Below are 20,965 nucleotides of genomic sequence, written 5' to 3'. Positions count from 1 at the left end.
GGGCTACTTTTCAGTGTTTGGTATTCATTGAAGTGCATCTGACAACCACATGTAAAAATGTGGACACCCTGTTCTTCTGCAGATATGTTGAATTTGCACGGTTTTCAGAAGTCATTGGCTACTGTTATCGCCTTCAATCTATTTTTTGTGGCGAGCCATTTGTAGAGATAGTACCAAGTAAAAGGGTTTCACTCGCGTCTTTGTACAGTTGACTGCTCAGTCAGAAACAAGGTCACAAACAAAAAGCTCACACCCCGTGTGCTATCCTAATAAGAAAAGACTATCATTCACCTCAGTTAGTGACTTGTTTGTTTAGGGGCCTGTCTTTGTTGTTTTGACAATCAATCGCTTTGGACGCTTCTTTTTAATAATTTTCTTTCAATCTGCGCCGTGCTTCAGCATCACCTACAGCGTTTTTATTTCGAGATTGGGTTTCCGGCGAAGTTGATTGTATTCGTTCACTGCAACTGGGGCTTGGAGTTAATACGAGAAATGAAATTTCGAACAACGTTGAGTATGGGGAATCGGGCTCTGGCAAGGTATGAGTAAAAGTTGGGGGTTGCTTGTCTTTGACAGTATACGATGGATTGTATTCAAGTTAGGTGGGGTTTGAGTTGCTTTACAATCTGTCTACCGTTCTTGAAGGGCTGGTAGCAGCTCCTATGGGAGGAGAGGGAATTGTTGACAGCGTCGTGCCAAGTCGCAAACATTTCGTTCCTATACTTTGCGCTGTTGAAGTATAAGAAGGCCACCTTCCTCGGGTTCTGCAGTTGTATCGATTGTAAGCCGTGCCCTCGCTTTGAATTTGAGAATCTTCAAGAATCCGAACAATTAACCGGTTTCAACAATGATCTCTTATAAAAGGTCCCCATGGGTTCCCTCGCATCAAAACAGAAAAGAACCTATTTAACAAGTTTATTATGTTTTTCAAAACATAGTGATCGGTTTTGATAAAGAACTCAGAAAACTTAGAAAAGAGAGCCTTTAATTTTGACGGCTTTGCATGGTTTTCCGACAATTTCTTCAGATTACTTGTGTTGTATGAGGCGAACTGGCCGTCAGAGCTTGGCAAGCGATTGCGAGCTCTTATTTTGCCCTCATCAAGCTTCGCTAAAATGAATGCGAGCTCATATTGCCCTCGTTGCTTAGCATGTTCAATTTCATTGATTTGAGGGAGTGATCTTGCTGGCTATTTTTCTTTTATTAATGACTGATCTCAAATCAAGTCGAGATAAAATTGTTAAATTACTCGGACGTTTTACCAATAACTTGCATGGTCAGGAGCTTAAAATGGTTAAGTAAATATTTACAGATACGCAAATGTACAGCAAGTGTGTCTTGATTATCTATTTACGTTTTAAAGTTTTCACAAGTTTCAACATTAAAGTTTGTTTAAATGTTATAGAACTTTGAATAGTTTAACATGAGTCTTTTTCTGTATGAGTTTTGAATAGGCGAATTTTGGTTTTGATCCACAATATAACTATGCTCGCATGTAAATGCGAAAAGTTTTAGGCCGAACATGCATTCTGCACTTAATATTTCCGTGTTATTTCCCTACTTTTGTACTCGTCCCGCGTTTTAAATTGTGGCTTGCGTCTATTAATGTGTAGACCTTCTATGGTCAAAATTTTTTCGCTATCCAGGCTCTGATCTTTTATATTATAATTAAAGGCCGTTAGAGTCCCACAGCATTCCACTACATTTGTTCCCACCGGTGAATCGGTTTTTTATGCTCAGAAATTCTTGTGGCGTTTGTCCGACATAAGTGGAATTGCATCAACAACAACTGAGTTTGTAGACCACATGAGACTTCAGATTGCTATCAAAACTATGTTTCAGGGATGGTAGGCAAGCACATAGTTTTCGCGTTGTGAATTTGGTTGTCAATTCTCACGTTTTTTCCATTTTCCGGAGCTGATGTTACCTCGATACTGCAGGAAAAATTTTGGTTTAACATCTTTCGCTGGCATTTTTTGTCCCCTAAGTTGTACTTCCTCGTATCCAATTTCCAATTGAGATTTACTATTGATTTTCTGCAAAGCATCGTTTATTATTTTGGAAGTCCAATTTTCAGGTTAATGATTTTTAGCCAAATACCTTCATTTTCCTTCAGAGCTTTGCCAAAATTTTCTCATGTGCTACAGCTTCTACAAGCGCGGTGAACAATGCCTTCTACAATGTTCTTCTTATATTGGATTGCTGCACATCTACGGAAAATTAATGCAACTGCCGCAAGTGATGCTCCCATTGCTAAGCCATCCACCTAACAAAACCATCTGTCCTTGCCTTTAAAACAGACATTTGTCACAGCTAGCTTCAAGAGTGTTTTCGAAGTCGCTCTTGAAATCTCAGGGGTGTGTTCACTAGAGTACAGGCTCCTCAATGCTATTTCAATTGCTTCATTAATTGGGACATTTGTATATAGGCTTTTCTATATCTTTTGTATATATTTGCATATGGCTTTTGTATATTTGTATATATTTAGATTGACTTAGAAAGCACATAATTGACGCAAATAGCAAAATCCATTTCCACTATAGTCATCAATTTTGTCCGTGGGACAATTCGCGAATTGAACAAGCTTGAGGAAACACGCTTTGGAAGTTTCAACACTCATTTTCTGTGCATCGCACTCCCTTCTTTGTATTCTCTGTTTCTTAATTGTAATTTGATCTCGTAAATTAACTGTTAGAGGGATCACACTCCCTTTTTCTGCACTTTCATCACTCCCTTTCATCACATTCCCTATTGTCTGCTGCTAATTTTTTTTCCAAAAGGCCAATTAAGAGAAAGCCCCTTCCCTAAAAGGGTAGTCTTTCAACTCGGGGGCAGCAAGTCAACTTCTATGTGTATTTATAAATCCTGACAGTACTAAAAAATTAAAGCATCAGATGCAAAAGATAGAGAATTTAAGGCATCAGAATTATAATCAAAATAGATATGGAAAATAGCAATCAAAGTATAATATGTAGTGATTTTGAATCAAGATTACAAAAAATATAACATTTAGGATAACAGTCTCCCCTCCTCTTCAATTGTTCCTATTGACGCTTCTACTGCAGGGATTTGCTCTCGTAAGTTAAATGTTTTACGGAGCGGTGAAAATTGAAAGCAGCTGTCGGTTTAACAATTAAACTTCTACTTTGCGAAAACAATATTGCAGCAATTTGGATTGATGTGTGGGTTCCCGAAGCAGGGATTTGCTCTCGTAAGTTAAATGTTTTACGGAGCGGTGAAAATTGAAAGCAGCTGTCGGTTTAACAATTAAACTTCTACTTTGCGAAAACAATATTGCAGCAATTTGGATTGATGTGTGGGTTCCCGAAGGAACTTCAGCATCAAGTTCATCTTTTTGTCTTTTCTTTTCTGGTGAAAACAAATTGAACCTTTTTTCTATAAAATCTCATCGATTATTGCTTATGATCATTTTTTAACATTTACTCTAGTGAAATGTTTTTTTTCAGAGAATGGGTCCCAGAAAACGCCCTATTTCTGATGAGCTCAAAGATACTGTTAGCAAGCTGTATCCTCATATCAATGAGAAGAGAACACCACTTCCCCGGTACTGGTCACATGAGGATAAGTGTGATCATCTCGGCTTGTCAAACGGAAACCTCATTGTTACGTATAAAGGTGAGGCAGGCTCTTCTGGTGTTCTATTGCATCGGTATATAACAATTTGTTGACGGAAAGGGTGCGAATTAGTTTTCTTTAATGTTTTAAGTCACCCGTAGTCTGAAACAACAGATCAAAGTGTTTTATATTAGCCAATTACTACGTTTGCGCAATTACATTGAACTATGCAGCATAAAAACTATGCCCTGACCCGTTTAGCATTCTTAATTAGCTACCCTGACCCGTTTAGCTACTCTTATTAGGCAATTAGAGGCATATGTAAGGCACCTCTGACCTCAGCAGGGATTTGGAAAAATTAATTGCAATTAATTGGCTGGAGAAAAAATGTTACAATCAATTAATTTAATTGGCAAAATGTAACAATCAATTATTGCAATAATTGCATTTATTCATCAATCAAAGTTCACGTTCTATCAATAATTGTTTTCTCATTTTTCCGTTAGATTTTAGCCTTGACTGTACCCAAAATTGTACGCATATGGTTATACTCTTGCAGACATTCATTTTCATTACGAAGAACATTTCACCCCAGAATCTCGAATTACTTTGCGACAAAAAACTGTAGCCTGGAAATTTTTTCTCTAGTGCAAGGTTTCAGACGTGGGAGTGTGCTGTTTCAAATTTCTCAAATTATTGGGCAACTAATTGGGTCGTTCCAATCAATTATTGCAATTAAATTTGGGTCAGCAATCAATAATTGCAATCAATTAATTGCCAATTGTTGCAATTCCAATTAACTTTTTCAAATCCCTGGACATCAGTGCAAAAAGCTTTCAATTGTCCGAATAGTAAATTACGATGAGAAAAAGCAACAGCAAGGTATAGTGTGGGCATTCCCTAGATGGATGTCATTAAGAAAACGCCCATGAAAAAACCGATGTAGGCACCCCTAAGTTTATCAGACAGATACTGGATCGACGTCATGAATATGGAAGTACCACTTTACATCCTAATCATATTACTTCAGGACATTTAAATCACGTTAAAAAGCTGAAGACATTGAAATCACGTTAATCCTTATGCAATACAGGAGAGAAAAGGGGGCCATGATAGAGACTTATAAGATCATACACGGCATCTACAACAAAAGGGCGACAACAGATATATTCCAACTAAGCGAGAGAGAACAGCGAAAAAACAATTTGACAATTATTTCACTGAAAAAGTAGACTAGAAATCAGTCGGAACTTTTTCCAGTGTCAGAGCAGCAATTCGTAAACGGAAAGGAAAGTGCTACTAACGGGCTGGTCAAAAGTGTCTGTCGCCTACGACCAGTATTCCTGTCCTGAATTATCAAAGTTTCCCCATCAGTTTGTATACTGAGTTTATTTGCCTTGCGAAACGGCAGAGCGTATCAAAATGAACAGTAATACTATCTTGTTCTTACTGAGCGTGAAGAACGAGGGCTTCCATGTGACGACCTCGCGGTATATTTCGCGCACTGTTACCCCGCGTAGTGAGGCTGGAAGTTTATCCAAAAATTATCCGATGGTGCGGCGACGGAACGTTCGGGGGCGTGCGATGTTGCAGGATCTATGAGTGCAGTGTCGGGAACGGTCAAAGCATTGTGTGGTGCCGGCGTTGTGTGGTGACCTCATAACAGCTTTTGCAGCTGAAGTTTTCGGTCCAATCTTTCGTTGTGGCTAGACCTCTGCATTCCACGTGAAAATATTTATAACACGTATGACGCCTCCCCTACATAGGGGACCCTTGCAGTGTGGACAATGGGTTTGATCAGTTTACGGGCTAGGAGTGGGGAAGGCTGCACTGAGGGGGACTATATTAAGTTAATTACATGAGCGTAATAACGGCAACGATATTTAAAGTATTGAATGATTTTAAACCGAATAATAGTGAAAACATGGTTTCCATGAAAGGAGAAGTGCACGATGTCTTTACAGAACAGGTTAGGTTCAAGAACATTTCTAAATGAGGGTGAAACAATAAACAACTTCAGGGCACAAGAATCAATGTAATTATACAAAGCGTAGTTGAGGGCACTGATTTTCTTATTTATGAGGCGATTACAGCTGGTGGGTATAACTTTGGGAACAATCAAATTATTTGGGCTAAATTTGAGAACAATGAGCTGAATGAGGAAATTCCAATGCTCTATGAAATTTTCAATAACACTAAGGTGATCGTTGAAGCCGGCAATTACTACAACAGTGTTCAGCTTCTGATTTGGGTATTGATTGATAACATCAGAGAGCTAGCAGTTTAACACCTCGATAGGAGTGAACACAACACTGTACTTGACCCTCGTCTATATATTTGGTACGAGAAGTACCCAAGACCAAGTCCGAGCAGCTGGAGGGAAGAGGGTTGGCATCAAAACGTCCCATTCATGGAGCCATTCACAAAAATGAAATATGTTAGAATGGTACGACCTGATGTGAAGAGTCGGGGTGGGAGATTGGTTCACTCGCCTACGGCTGGGGTGGCGATGCTTGAAAAAACTTAGGTTTGATTCAGCCCTGCGTGAATCCGTATTTGAAAATACAGCGGAGTTAAATTTGTTCTATTTAATAAGTTTATCACAACAATTAGGCCAATTAGACGTATTACCACGTAAAATGACAATCATTGCTGGATTTACCCCCCAGATCTCTGCCAACGATTGGGAAACAGAAAATTTTAAAGAGCTTTTCCCTCGTTGACACTTCCAGAGGGAAATAGTGACTTACAACTTAACATCTGAAGACAGTGACACTGAATAAGATGGATTTAATGAATAAAAGTATTTTAGGAGGCAAGCATTGTGAAAGCATAAATTACATCGCGTGTTCCTTTTAAAATTTGCAGGAAAAGGCCTTTGATAGGAAGTTTTTTGCTCGAAGGTCCCATAAATAAAGAAGAGGCATATTTTCTTGATATGGAAATCGAACGAGAGCATCATGCTGTTAAACGCTCATCTTTGTTTTGCTGTTAGATTTTCATAATCAGAATAGACCTCCGGTATTACTTTGATCCCGGGAAGGTATGTCACAAGTATATATATACTGGGAAGTCTTCGATGTAGCCCATGCTCCTCTATTGCGCGTGAAATGTTGCAATCTTTTACCTCAGTTAAGAAAACGGGTAGGGCCTTTATCCAATGACTTTGTACCTGCCGAACTGCTTGAAAAGTTTTGTTCTTTTTGATGCCACAAATTATTGTTTCATCTGTTTTGTTTGAACTGTATGCTCGGCTCAAGTAATTATAGCTCATTTTATAGGTCAAGGAGTTGAGAAAAGCCACAAAGATGCTGGATCCGTCAGAACCGCCGTCCCGATTCCCACTGGCATTGGTATCTACTACTTCGAGATCTTTATAATTAGCAAAGGGCGAGATGGCTTCATGGGAATCGGCATATCCCCTACTAGCCAGAGCAATCTGAACAGACTTCCAGGATGGGACAAAGATTCCTATGGATACCATGGCGATGATGGGAATTCGTTCTGCTCCAAAGGAAGCGGACAACCTTATGGGCCGACTTTCACTACTGGTGAGTTGTTTGAGAATTTTTTAAAATAAAGAAGGGGATATGATCCACCCAATAGACGGAAAGGAGCCCCCACTATGAAACGTCACTGCAGCGTACATAAATTTATCGCAGAAACTGATTGTATTTTAAACTTGAGGCAATATGCTAGGCTCTAGGAGCCGCGTCAAAGCGATGTGTTGAAATTGTTGTTTAATAGCCGCCCTCATCTTCCTGGTTCTTTATTCATCTCTTGGTTTTTTTACGACTCGAAGAGGAGTATTGGTTTTCTTAAGGTTTTTTTTAACAGGAAGTACTATTCGTTCAGACGCTGTTTTGACCTAAAAGTGAAAGTGAGTAAAATTGCCGTGTGAACTAATTTTTTCTAAGCGAGAGAAGTTTTTTGATCATGCGCCGCGTTTAGTGAATGACTTTTTGACTTTGAAAAGTAGTTTTTGACTGAATTACACATATATATAACCGTTATTAGCCATTTTTTCGTCTGTGGCCCAGTTTTTTTTGCTTGTAATTTGGTTTTTTGTGGAAATAATTTTTATTCGATGCTGTGCGGTGTTCCGCCTTCAGTTAATATTGAATGTGTAGTGTTGGTGGTGCTGAGGCCGGACGTCAGAGAAGCAAACTAATCAGCATGCTTCACTGACGCCAGTGTTGGTGGTGTTTCAAAAATGACCCTTGAGTTATAGTTACTTTGGCACGATATGCCTGGGCTACCCTTTGCCCACTGTTGTTCCTTGTCAACAGTTAAAACTTTCGTGAGATTTGCTTCACAAATCTTCTTTTGCTACCGTGAAAAAGTCATCCATTTCCTAACCATTGAATTACATCTATATAATCAACATTGTGACTTGGTGTTTCTTAAAGTTAAAGTTTTTAGCACGTGCCTCCTGGTACAATCCGCCCCCATTTTTGGGCACCAAAAATCAGAAAGTTTGTAGTCGATCTGTTGTTGTTGTTGAAGTCTGTTTGAAGTTGATCTTTGTCGTCTCGTCGTGTTCTCTTTTGCTCTGTTGTGTCTTTTGTATAGCCGAACTGTATTTCTTACTTCAGCTGCTGATCATTATGTTGAAATGTTGTATTGAGTTGTGTCATCAATAAAACGCTGATCTTGAAGTTATGGACTCGTCCATATCTACAAGTATGTCTGACCTGACTTTGATGATGTCTGCTATTGAAGAATGCGCTGACTGCTGTTCGAAAAATGCTGCTGCTTCTGCTGAAATTATTCTTGCTGAAGTGTTTGTTGTTGTAGTGAAATTTCCGCTGATGTCTTCCGTCGGTGTTGTCTGTAGATTGCTGCTGTGTACTAGTTGTCAACGTGCTGCTTGTAGTGTTATATGAAAGTGGTATGCTGGAAAATTGAATTGCTTTTTGTGCTGATTGCGTTTGACTGTTTACAGTTGTAGTTGTTCTGAATCAACTTTTGTATTGGCTGATTGGCGAATGTCAAATACTGAACAATTTCTGGAAATGTTGTTGCTGGTCTGTTCCTTGAAAATTGAGAAACTGATGCTCCCCGTGTTCCCTACCTACCTAAACCTACCACTACCTTGTACCTATTGCCTATATTTTACTCCTTTTTTTCAAATTAGAGTTTGTCGGAAAATCAAATGTTTTTGCAATACTTTACCTCTGATGTTTGGTTTTTACCTAAGTTGGTTAGTGTCTTTTATCTTTTTAAAATACTGGTATCTTTTCGGTTCAACTCTCTGCTGTTTTGCAATAAGCTAATAATTGTGCATTTGAATTTCAAAACCCACCTAATGTCTATTCAGAATTTGTCTTCGTGTTAAACCTTTCTACCTAAATTTTCCCATTTGACAGTATTTCTCTAATATACGATAAGCTTTGCTAAATGGAGTATCCTTTTGAGTTACTTGTTGAAATCCCCAAATGTACCTGAATGATACCTAAAAGTCCCTTTGAATTGATAACTCATTGAATTGAACTTTAAAATTTTCATCTTTCACATTACCCTAATCCCAATATCAAGTTTGCTTCAAATTGTGTTTAAGTTAATGTTCCCCATTTACTATTGATGACCTTTATGTTCATTTGTTGTTAATCAAACTAAGTTTAATAGCTGGTTTAACAAAATCCCCTCTTGATGTTTTAACCAGGCATGAGCTTACCACATTATCCTTACCTTTATTTACTTTTTGTACCCTACCTACCGGCCAGATACCCCTGGGTGTGTTGTTTTTTTAGTATCCACACCATGTCCCCTACTTCTATCCCGTCAACTGTTGAATGCCTTTTTCGACGTTGTCTGAGTGTTGGGAGATATTCCTTTAAAAGGCATATCCAAAATGCGTTCATGATACTGTTGACATTGTTCCATAGTTTTCCTGTTTCTCTGTCGTTGGTGCTAATTGTACTGTCTGCTGGCAGTCCTGTTGTCATTCCTGTCAAAAATTGTCCTGTTGTCAGGCTTTCCACATCGCGTATGTCACTGCTGACTGATGTTAGAGGTCTGCTGTTGAGCAGAGCTTCCACTTGGCAAATGAGGGTTGAGAAACTGTCTTCCTGGAGTTTCCAAGATCCGGCGATATTGAAGAACAGGCGTTTGCTCATCCCAATGAGGCGTTCCCGTGTTCCATCAAAATGTGGTGCTCCTGGTGGATTAAATTTCCATGTAATCTTTTTCGACTCCGCATATATGTGTAGCTCTGTAGTTCTGAAGCTGCTTTCCTGGAAGGTCTTTGCTGTACTGGTGAAATCTGAAGCGTTGTCACTGTGAATTCTTTTTGGTATTCCTTGTCGGCTGAAGAATCGTTGGAATGCAATTATGCATGATTCCTTTAGCAACTTCCTGGTCACTTCGATATGAACGGCTCGTTTCGTCAGACAGGTGAACAGGCAACAGTAAGCTTTCATGGCTGTGTTGATCTGGCTGTAGATTTCAAAAGGCGCAAAGTCCACTCCGGTTTCTTTGGAGGCTACAGGTTTGACTGAGAATCGGTATCTCGGAAAATCTGACATCTGAGGCTGGCTGTTGAGTTGTCTCTGTCGTCTGCATTCGTAGCATCTATTTGAGATCTTCATTACTGTTTTGCATTGAAGAACCCAATAGTTCAACTGAATGCTGTGTGCTTGCTGTTCAACTCCAACATGACCATTGATGTTGTGTTGCAGTTCCAGAAAAAGACGTATAATCCTGTTTCTGCCGTCTAAATTTATTGGCTTTTTCGTTGCTGTTGAAACTGGTGCGTTGGCTAGTCTGCTGTTTGAACGAATGATACCATCTTCGTCTATTGAAGGTGTCAACTTAGTCAATCTACTCTTTTTCTGAACCGGCCTGTTGTGTGTTAGTTGATTTACATCCGCGTCGAACGATCGCTGCTGAGATAAACGGAAGAGGAAGAGATCTGTTGGTCACGTGATTTCGTTTTGTTTCGTAGGTTTTTAATTTTGATTATGACTGCTCTGAGTTTCAACCACTGGCTTAACCTGTTGGCATCAATGAAGTCCTTGTCAATTGGCTGTCGTGTTGTTACCTGAGACTTCTGTTCTGCGCTGTTCAAGAAGACTTTTTCATGTTGTTGTTCGTCAGTTTTACCGTTGTTAGAAGATATAAGAAACTGTGGTCCCTGTAACCAAAGAGATTTTTCTGTCATCTCTCTTACTTTAAGTTCTCTCGTTCCTTGATCTGCTGGGTTGTCCTTAGTATTGACGTAGTTCCACTGATTAGTGCTTGTGAGATCCCTTATTTGGGCAGTTCGGTTTCCGATGTACATCTTGTGTTTCAATTTGAAGTTCTTTATCCAACTGAGAACGGTCGTGTTGTCACTCCATAAAGAGATTTTGTCAAACTTGAAATCCATTTCATCCTCGATTGTTTTCTTCAATCTTGCTGCATAGAGTGCTGCTTGCAGTTCTAGTCTAGGAATTGTTGTTTGACGTAAGGGTGCCACTCTTGTTTTTCCCATAAGAAAACGAATTGTGGTTCCTTGGTTGCTGGTTGTCTTGATGTAAGATACCGCTGCTGCTGCTTCCAATGATGCGTCGCAGATTACATGAAGTTCCATTGTGTTCCCAAGTCCTGTACCACCTACCATACCTAACAGTTCCGTTTCCTCTACCCAATCCTTGATGGCCTTTCCATTGTCTCCACTGACGACTTTGTCCCATTTGCGTCCATGTTTCCACAGTTCATGCAGTAGGATCTTAGCTCGGATGAGGAATGGAGATATGATTCCCAAAGGATCGTAGAAACTTGACACAAAAAACTGAAACTTGCGTTGTGTCCATGTTTTCCTGTCCAAGCTCTTTCTGTCTTTCGCTTTGAACATTATTTTGTCTTCGTCCAAGCTCCAATGAATTCCAAGAACTCTTTGATGAAAAGTTTTACTAAAGAGCTCCTCAACTGGTTTGCAAAGATCGTCTTGCATCTGCTGACAAAACTCACGGCTGTTGCTGCACCATTTTGTCAGGTTGAATTTACCTTTTTTCAGAGTATCCTTGACATCCTTGGCTGTAGTGAATGCTGTGATGGTGTCGCTGAACGATGCAACCGTGTCATCCATGTAGAATGTCCGCTGAATTATCTCCGGAGAATTTGGGTGATCTTCAATGTCGTCTTTGGCTGTCTGTTGCAAAACAAAATTTGCGCAAGCTGGTGAGTCCCTGGCTCCAAAGATGTGTCGTTGGTATTCGTACACCTCTAATTCTTGGCTGTTTGGTTGTCTCCACATGAATCGCAGATAACGTCGGTCTTTATGTCGTACTCCGATTTGCATAAACATCGCTTCGATATATCCTTGGAGGGCGATTGCTCCCTGTCTGAATCGTAGCAAAATTCCAGGCATATTTCCGAGGAGGTCAGGTCCAGCTAAGAGTGTGTCATTGAGGCTTGTTCCGCTTTGTGGTGCTTTGGCATTGCAGATTCTTTGTATCTTGTCGGGTTTGTTTGGGCTGACAAGACCATAGTGTGGTATGCACCATCCTGTATCTTTCTGTCGAAGGAAAGGTACTTTTGCAATGTAGCTTTTTCCAGGTCTGTTTGAATGCCCTCATTATATTTCTCGTACTGTTCAGGTTTCTTCTGTAGTCTGTTGACGAGATGATTCAGATGAGTCAAGTATTGTGACCGATTGTCTGGTAAACTGCTGTCGTCTTTCCAGAGAAGTCCCGTTTCATAACGTCCATCTGTTTGTCTCACGCATGTGTTAAGTATCTTGGTGGCCAACAAGACTTCAGGATCATTAGACTTGGTTTTGGATTCCAATGGAATTGTCTCTGCTTTCCACCAATGAGAAACTTCTTCGTTGAGGTCATTGTCTTGTTCAAGGCAATTGCTGCAAAACAAAGCAGTATGATTCATTGAATGTTGTGTTTTGCTGTCTTCCAATACTGTATGAGGTCCAGAAATAGTCCAACCAAGTTTGAAAAGACTTGCGCTTGGTGCTGAAGATGGTCCTTGTTCCACTCTGACTGGTGAGATAAGGTTGATGTTGTCCTGTCCAATCAATACTGTGACTTGGAGATTATCCAGAGTTGGCATATTGACATGTCTAAGGTGGTCATAGCTTCTGGCAATGTCTCCCGGGTGCTCCCTCAACTTTGGCAAATTGATGTTTTCCACAACATATATCTGTTTGAGGTTGTAGCGTTCATCGTCTTCCAAATTTGAAATTTCTGTTTAAGTTGTGTAACAAGTTTTTGTGTCTGTTCTGTTAGCTCCTTCCAAGACAAGTTGTTGACATGTTTCTTTCTGAAGGCGTAGTTCGTCGGCTGTCTCGAGAGAAGTATTGTCAAGCTGCTTCCTGGGTCGATGAAGGCGTATGTCCGAACTTTGTTATGAAAAATAACTGGCATGACATAGAGAAGATTCGTTATTTTAGTTGCTGCTGTTGTGTCCTTTATTGTGGTCGTATCTTTGTTGTTGATGACTGCAAATGAGTTACCATTTCCTCTTGAGTTGTTCAATTGAGAGTTTATTTGAACAATTGATGTTACTGTTCGTCCGTATCTGCTGTTGGCACCGTGTAGCATAGTTTTGTGTCGTTGTCCGCATCCTTGCTCCCTGGAATTAAAGTTTGAGGGACAATGTTGGCTCGATGGTTTGCTCCCAAACAGTTTCCGCAATGATTCAATTGATAAACCGTTTGTAGTCTTTCGTCAGCTGTCTTTGCTTTAAACGTTGGGCAATGGAATAACTGATGACTGCAGTTAGACACAAGGCAGAAGCTGGCTGTTGCTGTTGCTTCCTCTTGTTGCTTGGAACATTGTTGTGCTCCTCTGGTTGTACTGGTTCCTGTGGTTATTGCTAAAGTTGGTTATGTTCTTTGTTGGTTGTTGTTGCTGCTGCTGTTGTTCCCTGTTAGGATGAGTTGGTTGTTGATGAAATTGTCGGGTTCCATTTATGTTGAAATTTTGTTGATGTGTGTCACTGGCTGTGCTAAGCTGGTGCTGCTTCGTCCTTGATGCGTTGAACGTTTATGTGCTTCGGCTATTTCCTTAATCCATTGGTTGAAATCTGCAAGTGTCGGCTGTTGAATTCTTCGTCGTTAAACAAACTGATTCCATTTGAATTCTTTGCTGTAAGGTAGTTTGTCGGTTGCATGCTTCAAGATGGTCGTGCTGTTGAGATCGGCGTAGAAGTTAAGTTTTTGCAGTGTCCTTGTCATGGTGTTTATGAAAGTGGAAAAATTTACAATTGTCCAAGGAAGAGATGTTTTTGGTGGCCTGTATTTGATGAGTTTCTCCATCAAGTTGCTAATGATGACGTTTGGGTTTCCAAAACGCTGTTTCAACTCGTTTATTGCATCCTTGTACAGGTGTCCGTTGAAGGCAAATCCTTCAATTGCTGTTTTGGCTTTTCCAATTACAAGTCCCTGTAGATAGGCGATCTTCTGTCCATCACTGAGATGAGTGTCGCCAATCATGAAGCTGAAACGGCTGTACCAATCTGCCCATTTGCTCGGGTCACCGTTGAATTTCTGAAGATCCATCTTTGGAAGAGCTTCCACATAAGGCGTATAGAATGGAACTGGTTGTGATAACGTTGTTGACAATTGCTGTGGTTGTACTGTTGGTTGATTGAATATCTGTGTCCCCATTCCAGTAAATCTGTTCTGCTGGCCGTTTTGGCTGCTTGAGTAAGCTAGTCTGTCATACCAAAAGCTGTTGAGGGTGTCTCATTGAGAGGAATTGCTAGTTTCCGGTTGTTCGTTGTGTAAACTTCTGTTGATGGATGTTTGCTGTTGTCCAATTGCCCTAGTGTTGATGTTATTGTTGGTTGCTGAGTTATAGGCTGTCGAATTGGTTGTTACTGTTGTCTCGTTGTTGTCTTGTGTGTTGAAGTTTGCTGTGGTTTCTTGCAAAAGGTGATTCTGAGTTTTAATTTTCATGTCGATGTTGTTCCACGTGTCAGTCATTTTGTCGATGTACTCCTCGTGCTGATATTCGTCAAGCTGTGAAATCAACTCGTAACTGGTTTCCTCGTACTCCGAAAATGTTTCCACTGCCTTTTCATGAGCATTCTTCGCTGCGTTTATGTTCCCACTGTCAATCAATTCGCTCGTGGTTTGCAAGTTTTTCGCAATTTTCTCCCCCATCACCCTGATTTTTGCTTTTAAAACGGGTGGTTGCATGGTTCTGTTCGGCATTGCTGTCCGGCGGTTTGTATTCTGCTTTGTGTTTAGTGTTGTCGAATCATTGACTGTGTGGGGGGTCTTTATTGTCCGATGGGGGGATGGGTCTTGGTCTTTGGGGTTGATTCGTGGTCTTTCTCTTTGCCCTTGCCTTTGCCTTGAGGTTGCGCGTTCGAGCTTGGTTAAGGGGGGTAACCAGAAAAGAACTGTGCGGTGTTCCGCCTTCAGTTAATACTGAATATGTAGTGTTGGTGTTGCTGAGGCCGGACGTCAGAGAAGCAAACTAATCAGCATGCTTCACTGACGCCAGTGTTGGTGGTGTTTCAAAAATGACCCTTGAGTTATAGTTACTTTGGCACGATATGCCTGGGTTACCCTTTGCCCACTGTTGTTCCTTGTCAACAGTTAAAACTTTCGTGAGATTTGCTTCACAAATCTTTTGCTACCGCGAAAAAGTCATCCATTTCCTATTCATTGAATTTCATCTATATAATCAACATTGTGACTTGGTGTCTCTTAAAGTTACAGTTTTTAGCACGTGCTTCCTGGTACAGATGCTATATTGAAATGTCAACCTCTGAAATTGATGCCACAGTGTTTTGCAGAGCCTGAAGATGCGTTTCAAGTTCAAAATTGGCACATAATTCTTGTTTTTATAGTTTTTTTTTTGGCTTTTATTAATTGCATCATTTTTGGATCTTTTAACCGTCTTTTTGTCAAAAATACGTGAGTGGCAACTTCTTTTTGATAATTTATATACTCAACGCCTCTTTCTGCCTCGATGTAATTTTGTTTTATAAAATGGTACATATTTTCAGTTTTTTGTTTGTATTTTGGTTTTAATTACTAGAAATAGTCTTTTTGTGCAACGTGATGGACTTTAATTTTGTTTCAATAAAAATTAAATCATTTTTGGCGTTAAGTTTTTGAAAAATAGTTAAAACTTTTTCACAAATGCAGTGTTAAAAGTTTTTTTGACCATTTTTTTGCAAAATGTTCCGATGTTTCGTATTTTCTCTATTTTCCATTTTGTGAGTTCTTTTCAAGAGGATAGATCTTCGTATCGGATGGCTCGTTATCTTTATGTCTCTAATGCCTATTAATGAAATGTATTCGTTTTTCTTGATATTTTTAAATTTGATTTTTAACTTTCAAAAATCAAGAATGTCATTTTATTACGGTGTTCCTTACATTGTGTCTTTATTCCTCACATTCTAGTTAGTATCATTCTAGCTTCGGACTGGCACCTACATTTATTTTTGGTATATTGATTTTGTCAGTTGTTAAAAAATTGAATGATTTCAGCTTTCTTAGTTTTTCGTCTTTTCTCTGGTTTGCAATTGATTTCATTCAACATAAGGCAGTACTGAGAGTCTGCTAGCAAGACTTTTCCAAAACTTCCACTTATCAATGGTTACTGCAACTTTCTTCCGACCTTGGTTTTAGATAAACGATTATTTGCCTTTGAATATTCCTCCGCTGCTTATGTCTTTTCTATGATCAATTTAATTTTTGAATTAGTATGAAACTATGTCTAGCGTCTGTACAAGGAAGAAATAAATGCTCTTTTTCATAATTGCAGTGATTAGAAGTGTAATTGTAGTGGTTTTCTGATTCTTAACTTTGTGCATTCTTTTTTTCAAAAGATTTAACTTAGTTTCTAAGATTATTATCTGCCGTTTGCTTTCGCGATCTTTGAGATTAGAATCATGAATTAATTGTTTGAGGGCAATTGATAGCCCTATCAGCTTCTTCAGCCTATCAGTATTTTTACCATGTTAATTATTTCGGACTTTTTTAACGTTACCAAACGTTTTCAATTATATGAAAATTTACTGCAATTGTTTCTCTTGGTGACAGTGGTTTAAGTCACCAAATTTTTGATCAGACCTGGGGAGGTAATGAGTTAATGATTTAATACAAATGGTAATGGCTTCCGCTGTATTTACGGTTTTGTTTGTGAAGTTCTGACGCTTCGAATCGCTTCCGGAATTCTTCCGGCTATGTTTTTTATTTCGTCGTCATGATTTTTGTTACGACGTCACAACCACTTCAAATCTGCTTTTCGTTCATGCAGTTTCAACTGAAGTGCGTGCGAAACGTAATTTTTCGCTCTTAGTGGAGTGAGTTTTTTTCATTTGCGTGATTAAATTTTTGGTCACACTTGACTTACCTCACTCACAAAAATGACTTCCTCACTTTGAAATTGACTTTATTTACTTTAATTCAAAGAGATAAGGTCAAATGGGTGTGTGTCACTCTAAATGAAGGGTATTAGAGACCAGCTAATAGAGGCAGCAAAATTTTTAAATCAAAATATAACATATCAGCCTTCAATGAAAAGACGAATTTTTTTGCCTGTCTTTTTTACTGTTTTTTGAGACTGCAGATCTACGAAGCTTTTGCGGCTATTTTTTGGCAATCTGCCAGCAATGTTTTTTACAATTCAAAGAATTTGAATTGTATTTGGGCGCTGTCTTTTTTTCAAGATCTGTTCACACATTTTTGATTTTTGAAGTGAAATTGTAGTAGGGATTTTGGCCACGCCCAAACAGGAAGTGGAGCGAAAAAGCGAGTGGTTTTGCAGCGTAATTTTTTTCGCTCTAATTTTAAAGTTGAGTGAGAAAACGGTGTTTGAACAAGATTTCGCTTTCTAGCTAGTGGTTGTTTTGTTCACATGCGGCAATTTCACTTTGATTTGTTTTTTTTTCGATTTTTTCACTTGGATTTTTTCTAAGTGGTTTTTCATATCCATTCAGAGTTCATTCTAGGCCTAGTTTTTTTGTCCAAACTTCCACTTCTCGCTAGTGGTTTGTTGTTCACATGCTGCACTTTGACATTGATTTTTCTGGTTTTTCTCACTTTTTTCTTATTTTTTTTTAAGAAACGGTATTTCCAATTCACTCATGGTCCCATTCTAGGTCTAGTAATTTGTTTAGTCAATGAAAATTCTTTGAATTATACGTCAGGACTTGTCCTGCTATGTTTTTTTTTACGATCTGTTCACACATTTTCATGATTTTGGAAGTCAAATTGGAGTAGTGATTTAGGTCAGGACGAAACATGAAGTGGAGCGAAAAAGCGATTGGTTTTGCGGCGTGAAATTTTTTCCCTCTAATTTAAAGTATAGTGAGAAAACGGTGTTTGAACAAAAATTCGCTTTCTTGCTAGTGGACTTGTCCTGCTATGTTTTTTTTACGATCTGTTCACACATTTTCATGATTTTTGCAGTCAAATTGGAGTAGTGATTTTGGTCACGCCGAAACAGGAAGTGGAGCGAAAAAGCGAGTGGTTTTCCGGCGTGAAATTTTTTTTCTCTAATTTAAAGTATAGTGAGAAAACGGTGTTTGAACAAAAATTCGCTTTCTCGCTAGTGGTTTTTTGTTCTTTTGCGGCAATTTCACTTTGATTTTTACTGTTTTTTTTTTATTTTTTTGATCGGAATTTTTTCTAAATTTTTTTCCCAATCCTGCTATGTTTTTTTACTTCGTCGAACAAAAAATGTTTCGATTTACCTCATTTTGCCGCTTTTTCAACATTTTGCGTGCAATCTTTTTGACTTCTCTGGGCTAGTTTCTCTCTTTTCTCATTCTGCTAAAAGCTATTTCGAACATCAGTTGCTCAGCTAAGCAATTAAAAGTGAACTGAGTCAGTATAAGAAATTGAAATCAGAAATAGAAACGGGATAAAACCATAAAGCCCAATTTTAGATGCCCACTATTTGAACGTCGTTCCTATAAGTCTTAGTTACCATCTCTAATGATTATTGGTATTGATAGTAGCCCCTGTAGCCTCTCTCTAAGAAACAGAAGTATGTTCAACTACGAAATGCCATCAAAATAAATCGGACTTTAAAAATGTTTTTGTACAAAAATCTTTTTTTTCAATATCTTCTATTCTTTCAATCCCAATCATGCTTATTGGAATCAACGATGGCTATTTTCCGGCAATCTGCCAGGTATGTTTTAGAATGGTGAGATTATGATGTGTAACAGGTTGTCTGGCTTTTTTAACGTGTTAATCGACGTACCCTCCTAAAAACTTAATAACTTGATATGCGGCGTTGAACCCACAATTAGGTTACCTGGAAGTCGTTATTATGAAAATATTAATGTGATTTCTTCAGTTTAACATCGTGAGCTCAGTTGGTTCAAGCAAATATGGATAAGCGCAAACACGCTATTTACTCTTTTATATCATCACTGCCGCCATTTTTACTACTCTACAATCCAAATCACCTTATTATAATTTTGAATTTTGACTAAAATAGGGCTAATATGTCAGCAAAGTTTAAGAATTAAGACAAATTTTAAATGTGGGTCAGTTTACGGAAAGTTTTAATGACGGTATATCATTTTAATGTTTTAAGATCACCATTGACTACCATTGATTTAAAATCATTCCCCTTTACTGATATTAGTGCCAAAATTGTGATAAAAAAGTACTTCAGACTGCACATTCTCATTAAAATCAGCTGCACTGTATAAATAACGCTTTTGCAAAAGTAATGTGAGTTTGAGGCTATATAAAGTAGTGAAATTTTGTTGAAAGCAACTACATCAAAGTGATATAATGTGCAACGCGATGCTGAATTTTCAGGCGATACTGTTGGCTGTGGGGTTAATTTTGTGGACAGGACTTGTTTCTTCACGAAGAATGGAATCAATTTGGGATCCGTAGTCACAGACTTGCCCCTGAGATCCTTCTACCCGACAGTTGGACTACAAACACCTGGTGAAACTGTAGAAGTTAGCAAAATATAATGGTTGCTCTTAACTACCGTTTTTTGAAATAATAAATTTGAGGTTGTTTATTTGTATGTTGTCTGATGTATATTCAAGATTGTGTATTTCGCATAAAGCGAAAATGGCTTGTGTTACAACAAAGAGCTCTTAACCTGTTTATTAACCACATTTCACGATTTTAAGGGCAGCTGTTTGCTTAGCAGTAATGTATTGCTCATTTTCAGCATCACCACAAGTCAACTTAATACAACTGTATATGATTAATTGCTCTCGAACGAAGTTTGAAGCAATTAATGTAAACGTGTTGGTCTTTTTATGACTCAAAGATGAGTATTGAGATTCTACAGGTTTTTTTTTAGCAGACGCTAGTTTTTTCATGACTTTCCGAACATTGGGCTTTAACAGTAGCTTAGGTACTAATATATAGAAATTACGAACTGCTGGTGTTACTCAATGTGAAAAGGTCATTATTAGAAGTTTTTGGTTCACGTTTTTTTCTCATCAGTAAGAAGTCAAATTAGAGTGGTGGTTTTAATCACGCTGGAGTAATAAAGGGAGCGAAAAGCAAGTATGTTTGAAGCTTGATCTTTCAGAGTACCTTTACAGTGGAGTGAGATATCGGAAAAAGTGCTGGGTTTTTGAAGGCAAAACATTTTTCACATGCATCAATTTGACTTTAGTTTTCTGTGTTTCTTTTCTTGAGTGCTAATAGTACCTTAACTCTGTGTTCTACTTGCGCCTATTGGAAATTGCTGAGTTTCATCAATAAACAGTTAATTTTTTTCAAGACTTCTACACTCTTTATTCTAAAATAATACCGAATATTTGATTCTGCCCCTTTCTTATTATCGTTTTGTTGTCTTACCTCTTAATTTGACTAATGACAGGTCTAGCTGGTTGCTAATAGTCATAAATGAACCTAATTGATGCTTTCAGTTCATAGGTTTCAATGGGTTTTTTATAGCCGCCGGCAGCCTCTCAAACGGCTATTATTTAGATCACGTTTTTTTTTGTTTTACATAAGTCACGATTTTCACGTTTGACTTCTGACTTACTTCACTCACTGTTCCAACTGAATGGATTTTAAATTCTTTCAAGCATTGAACTACGTAATTTAGTGAATACGGTCAATGTCAAAAGAGCATAATCAAAAGAAACTGGTTAAACCGATAAAGCCCGGTCATTGAGTTGTTTTGAATTAGGTTATCAAAGTTCATTAGAGCGATTGCTAGCTGATATTAGTATTAAGCTTAATACCCTTCAGTTTAGTAACTGAAGTAAATATAGGTTTGGAATCTAACTGAAACTGCACACTGAATTAGAACAATTTTTGAAACTTAGGAAAAATTTTTTGTTAATTTATATCTCTTCTTTTTTGTTTCAGTCCCGATGTGCGTCTAGCGCGTCAACGGTGGCTATTTTCTGGCAATCTGCTGGCTATGTTTGGTTTTTGCGGGTATTTGTTGATCTTTTGATTGTCTTATCATTTAAATCCATTAGAGAC

The 20,965-nt window shown here is 38.5% G+C and overlaps 2 protein-coding genes across 3 annotated transcripts in view; one reads left to right on the top strand and one right to left on the bottom strand.

Annotated features, from left to right (window-relative positions):
- The window catches only part of LOC142356023 (uncharacterized), a 214,018-nt gene extending 207,828 nt beyond the window's left edge, over positions 1-6,190 (bottom strand). For both annotated transcript variants that reach the window (XM_075408018.1, XM_075408023.1), the window contains exon 1: positions 6,164-6,190. The gene's annotated coding sequence lies outside the window, so the exon portion shown is untranslated. The remainder of the gene's footprint in view (positions 1-6,163) is intronic.
- The window catches only part of LOC142355291 (ran-binding protein 9-like), a 281,185-nt gene that overhangs the window by 251,624 nt on the left and 8,596 nt on the right, over positions 1-20,965 (top strand). The window contains exons 2-4 of the mRNA XM_075407506.1: positions 3,467-3,636; positions 6,858-7,127; positions 19,316-19,464. Coding sequence (XP_075263621.1) covers positions 3,471-3,636; positions 6,858-7,127; positions 19,316-19,464 — 585 coding nt within the window. The 5' untranslated portion in view covers positions 3,467-3,470. The remainder of the gene's footprint in view (positions 1-3,466; positions 3,637-6,857; positions 7,128-19,315; positions 19,465-20,965) is intronic.

Source organism: Convolutriloba macropyga, chromosome 2 (genome assembly GCF_964194025.1).
Source record: "Convolutriloba macropyga chromosome 2, txConMacr16.3, whole genome shotgun sequence".
Taxonomy (NCBI): Eukaryota; Metazoa; Xenacoelomorpha; order Acoela; family Convolutidae; genus Convolutriloba; species Convolutriloba macropyga.
The sequence above is the reverse complement of the archived record's forward strand: the minus strand, read 5'-3'. Positions and strand labels throughout refer to the sequence as shown.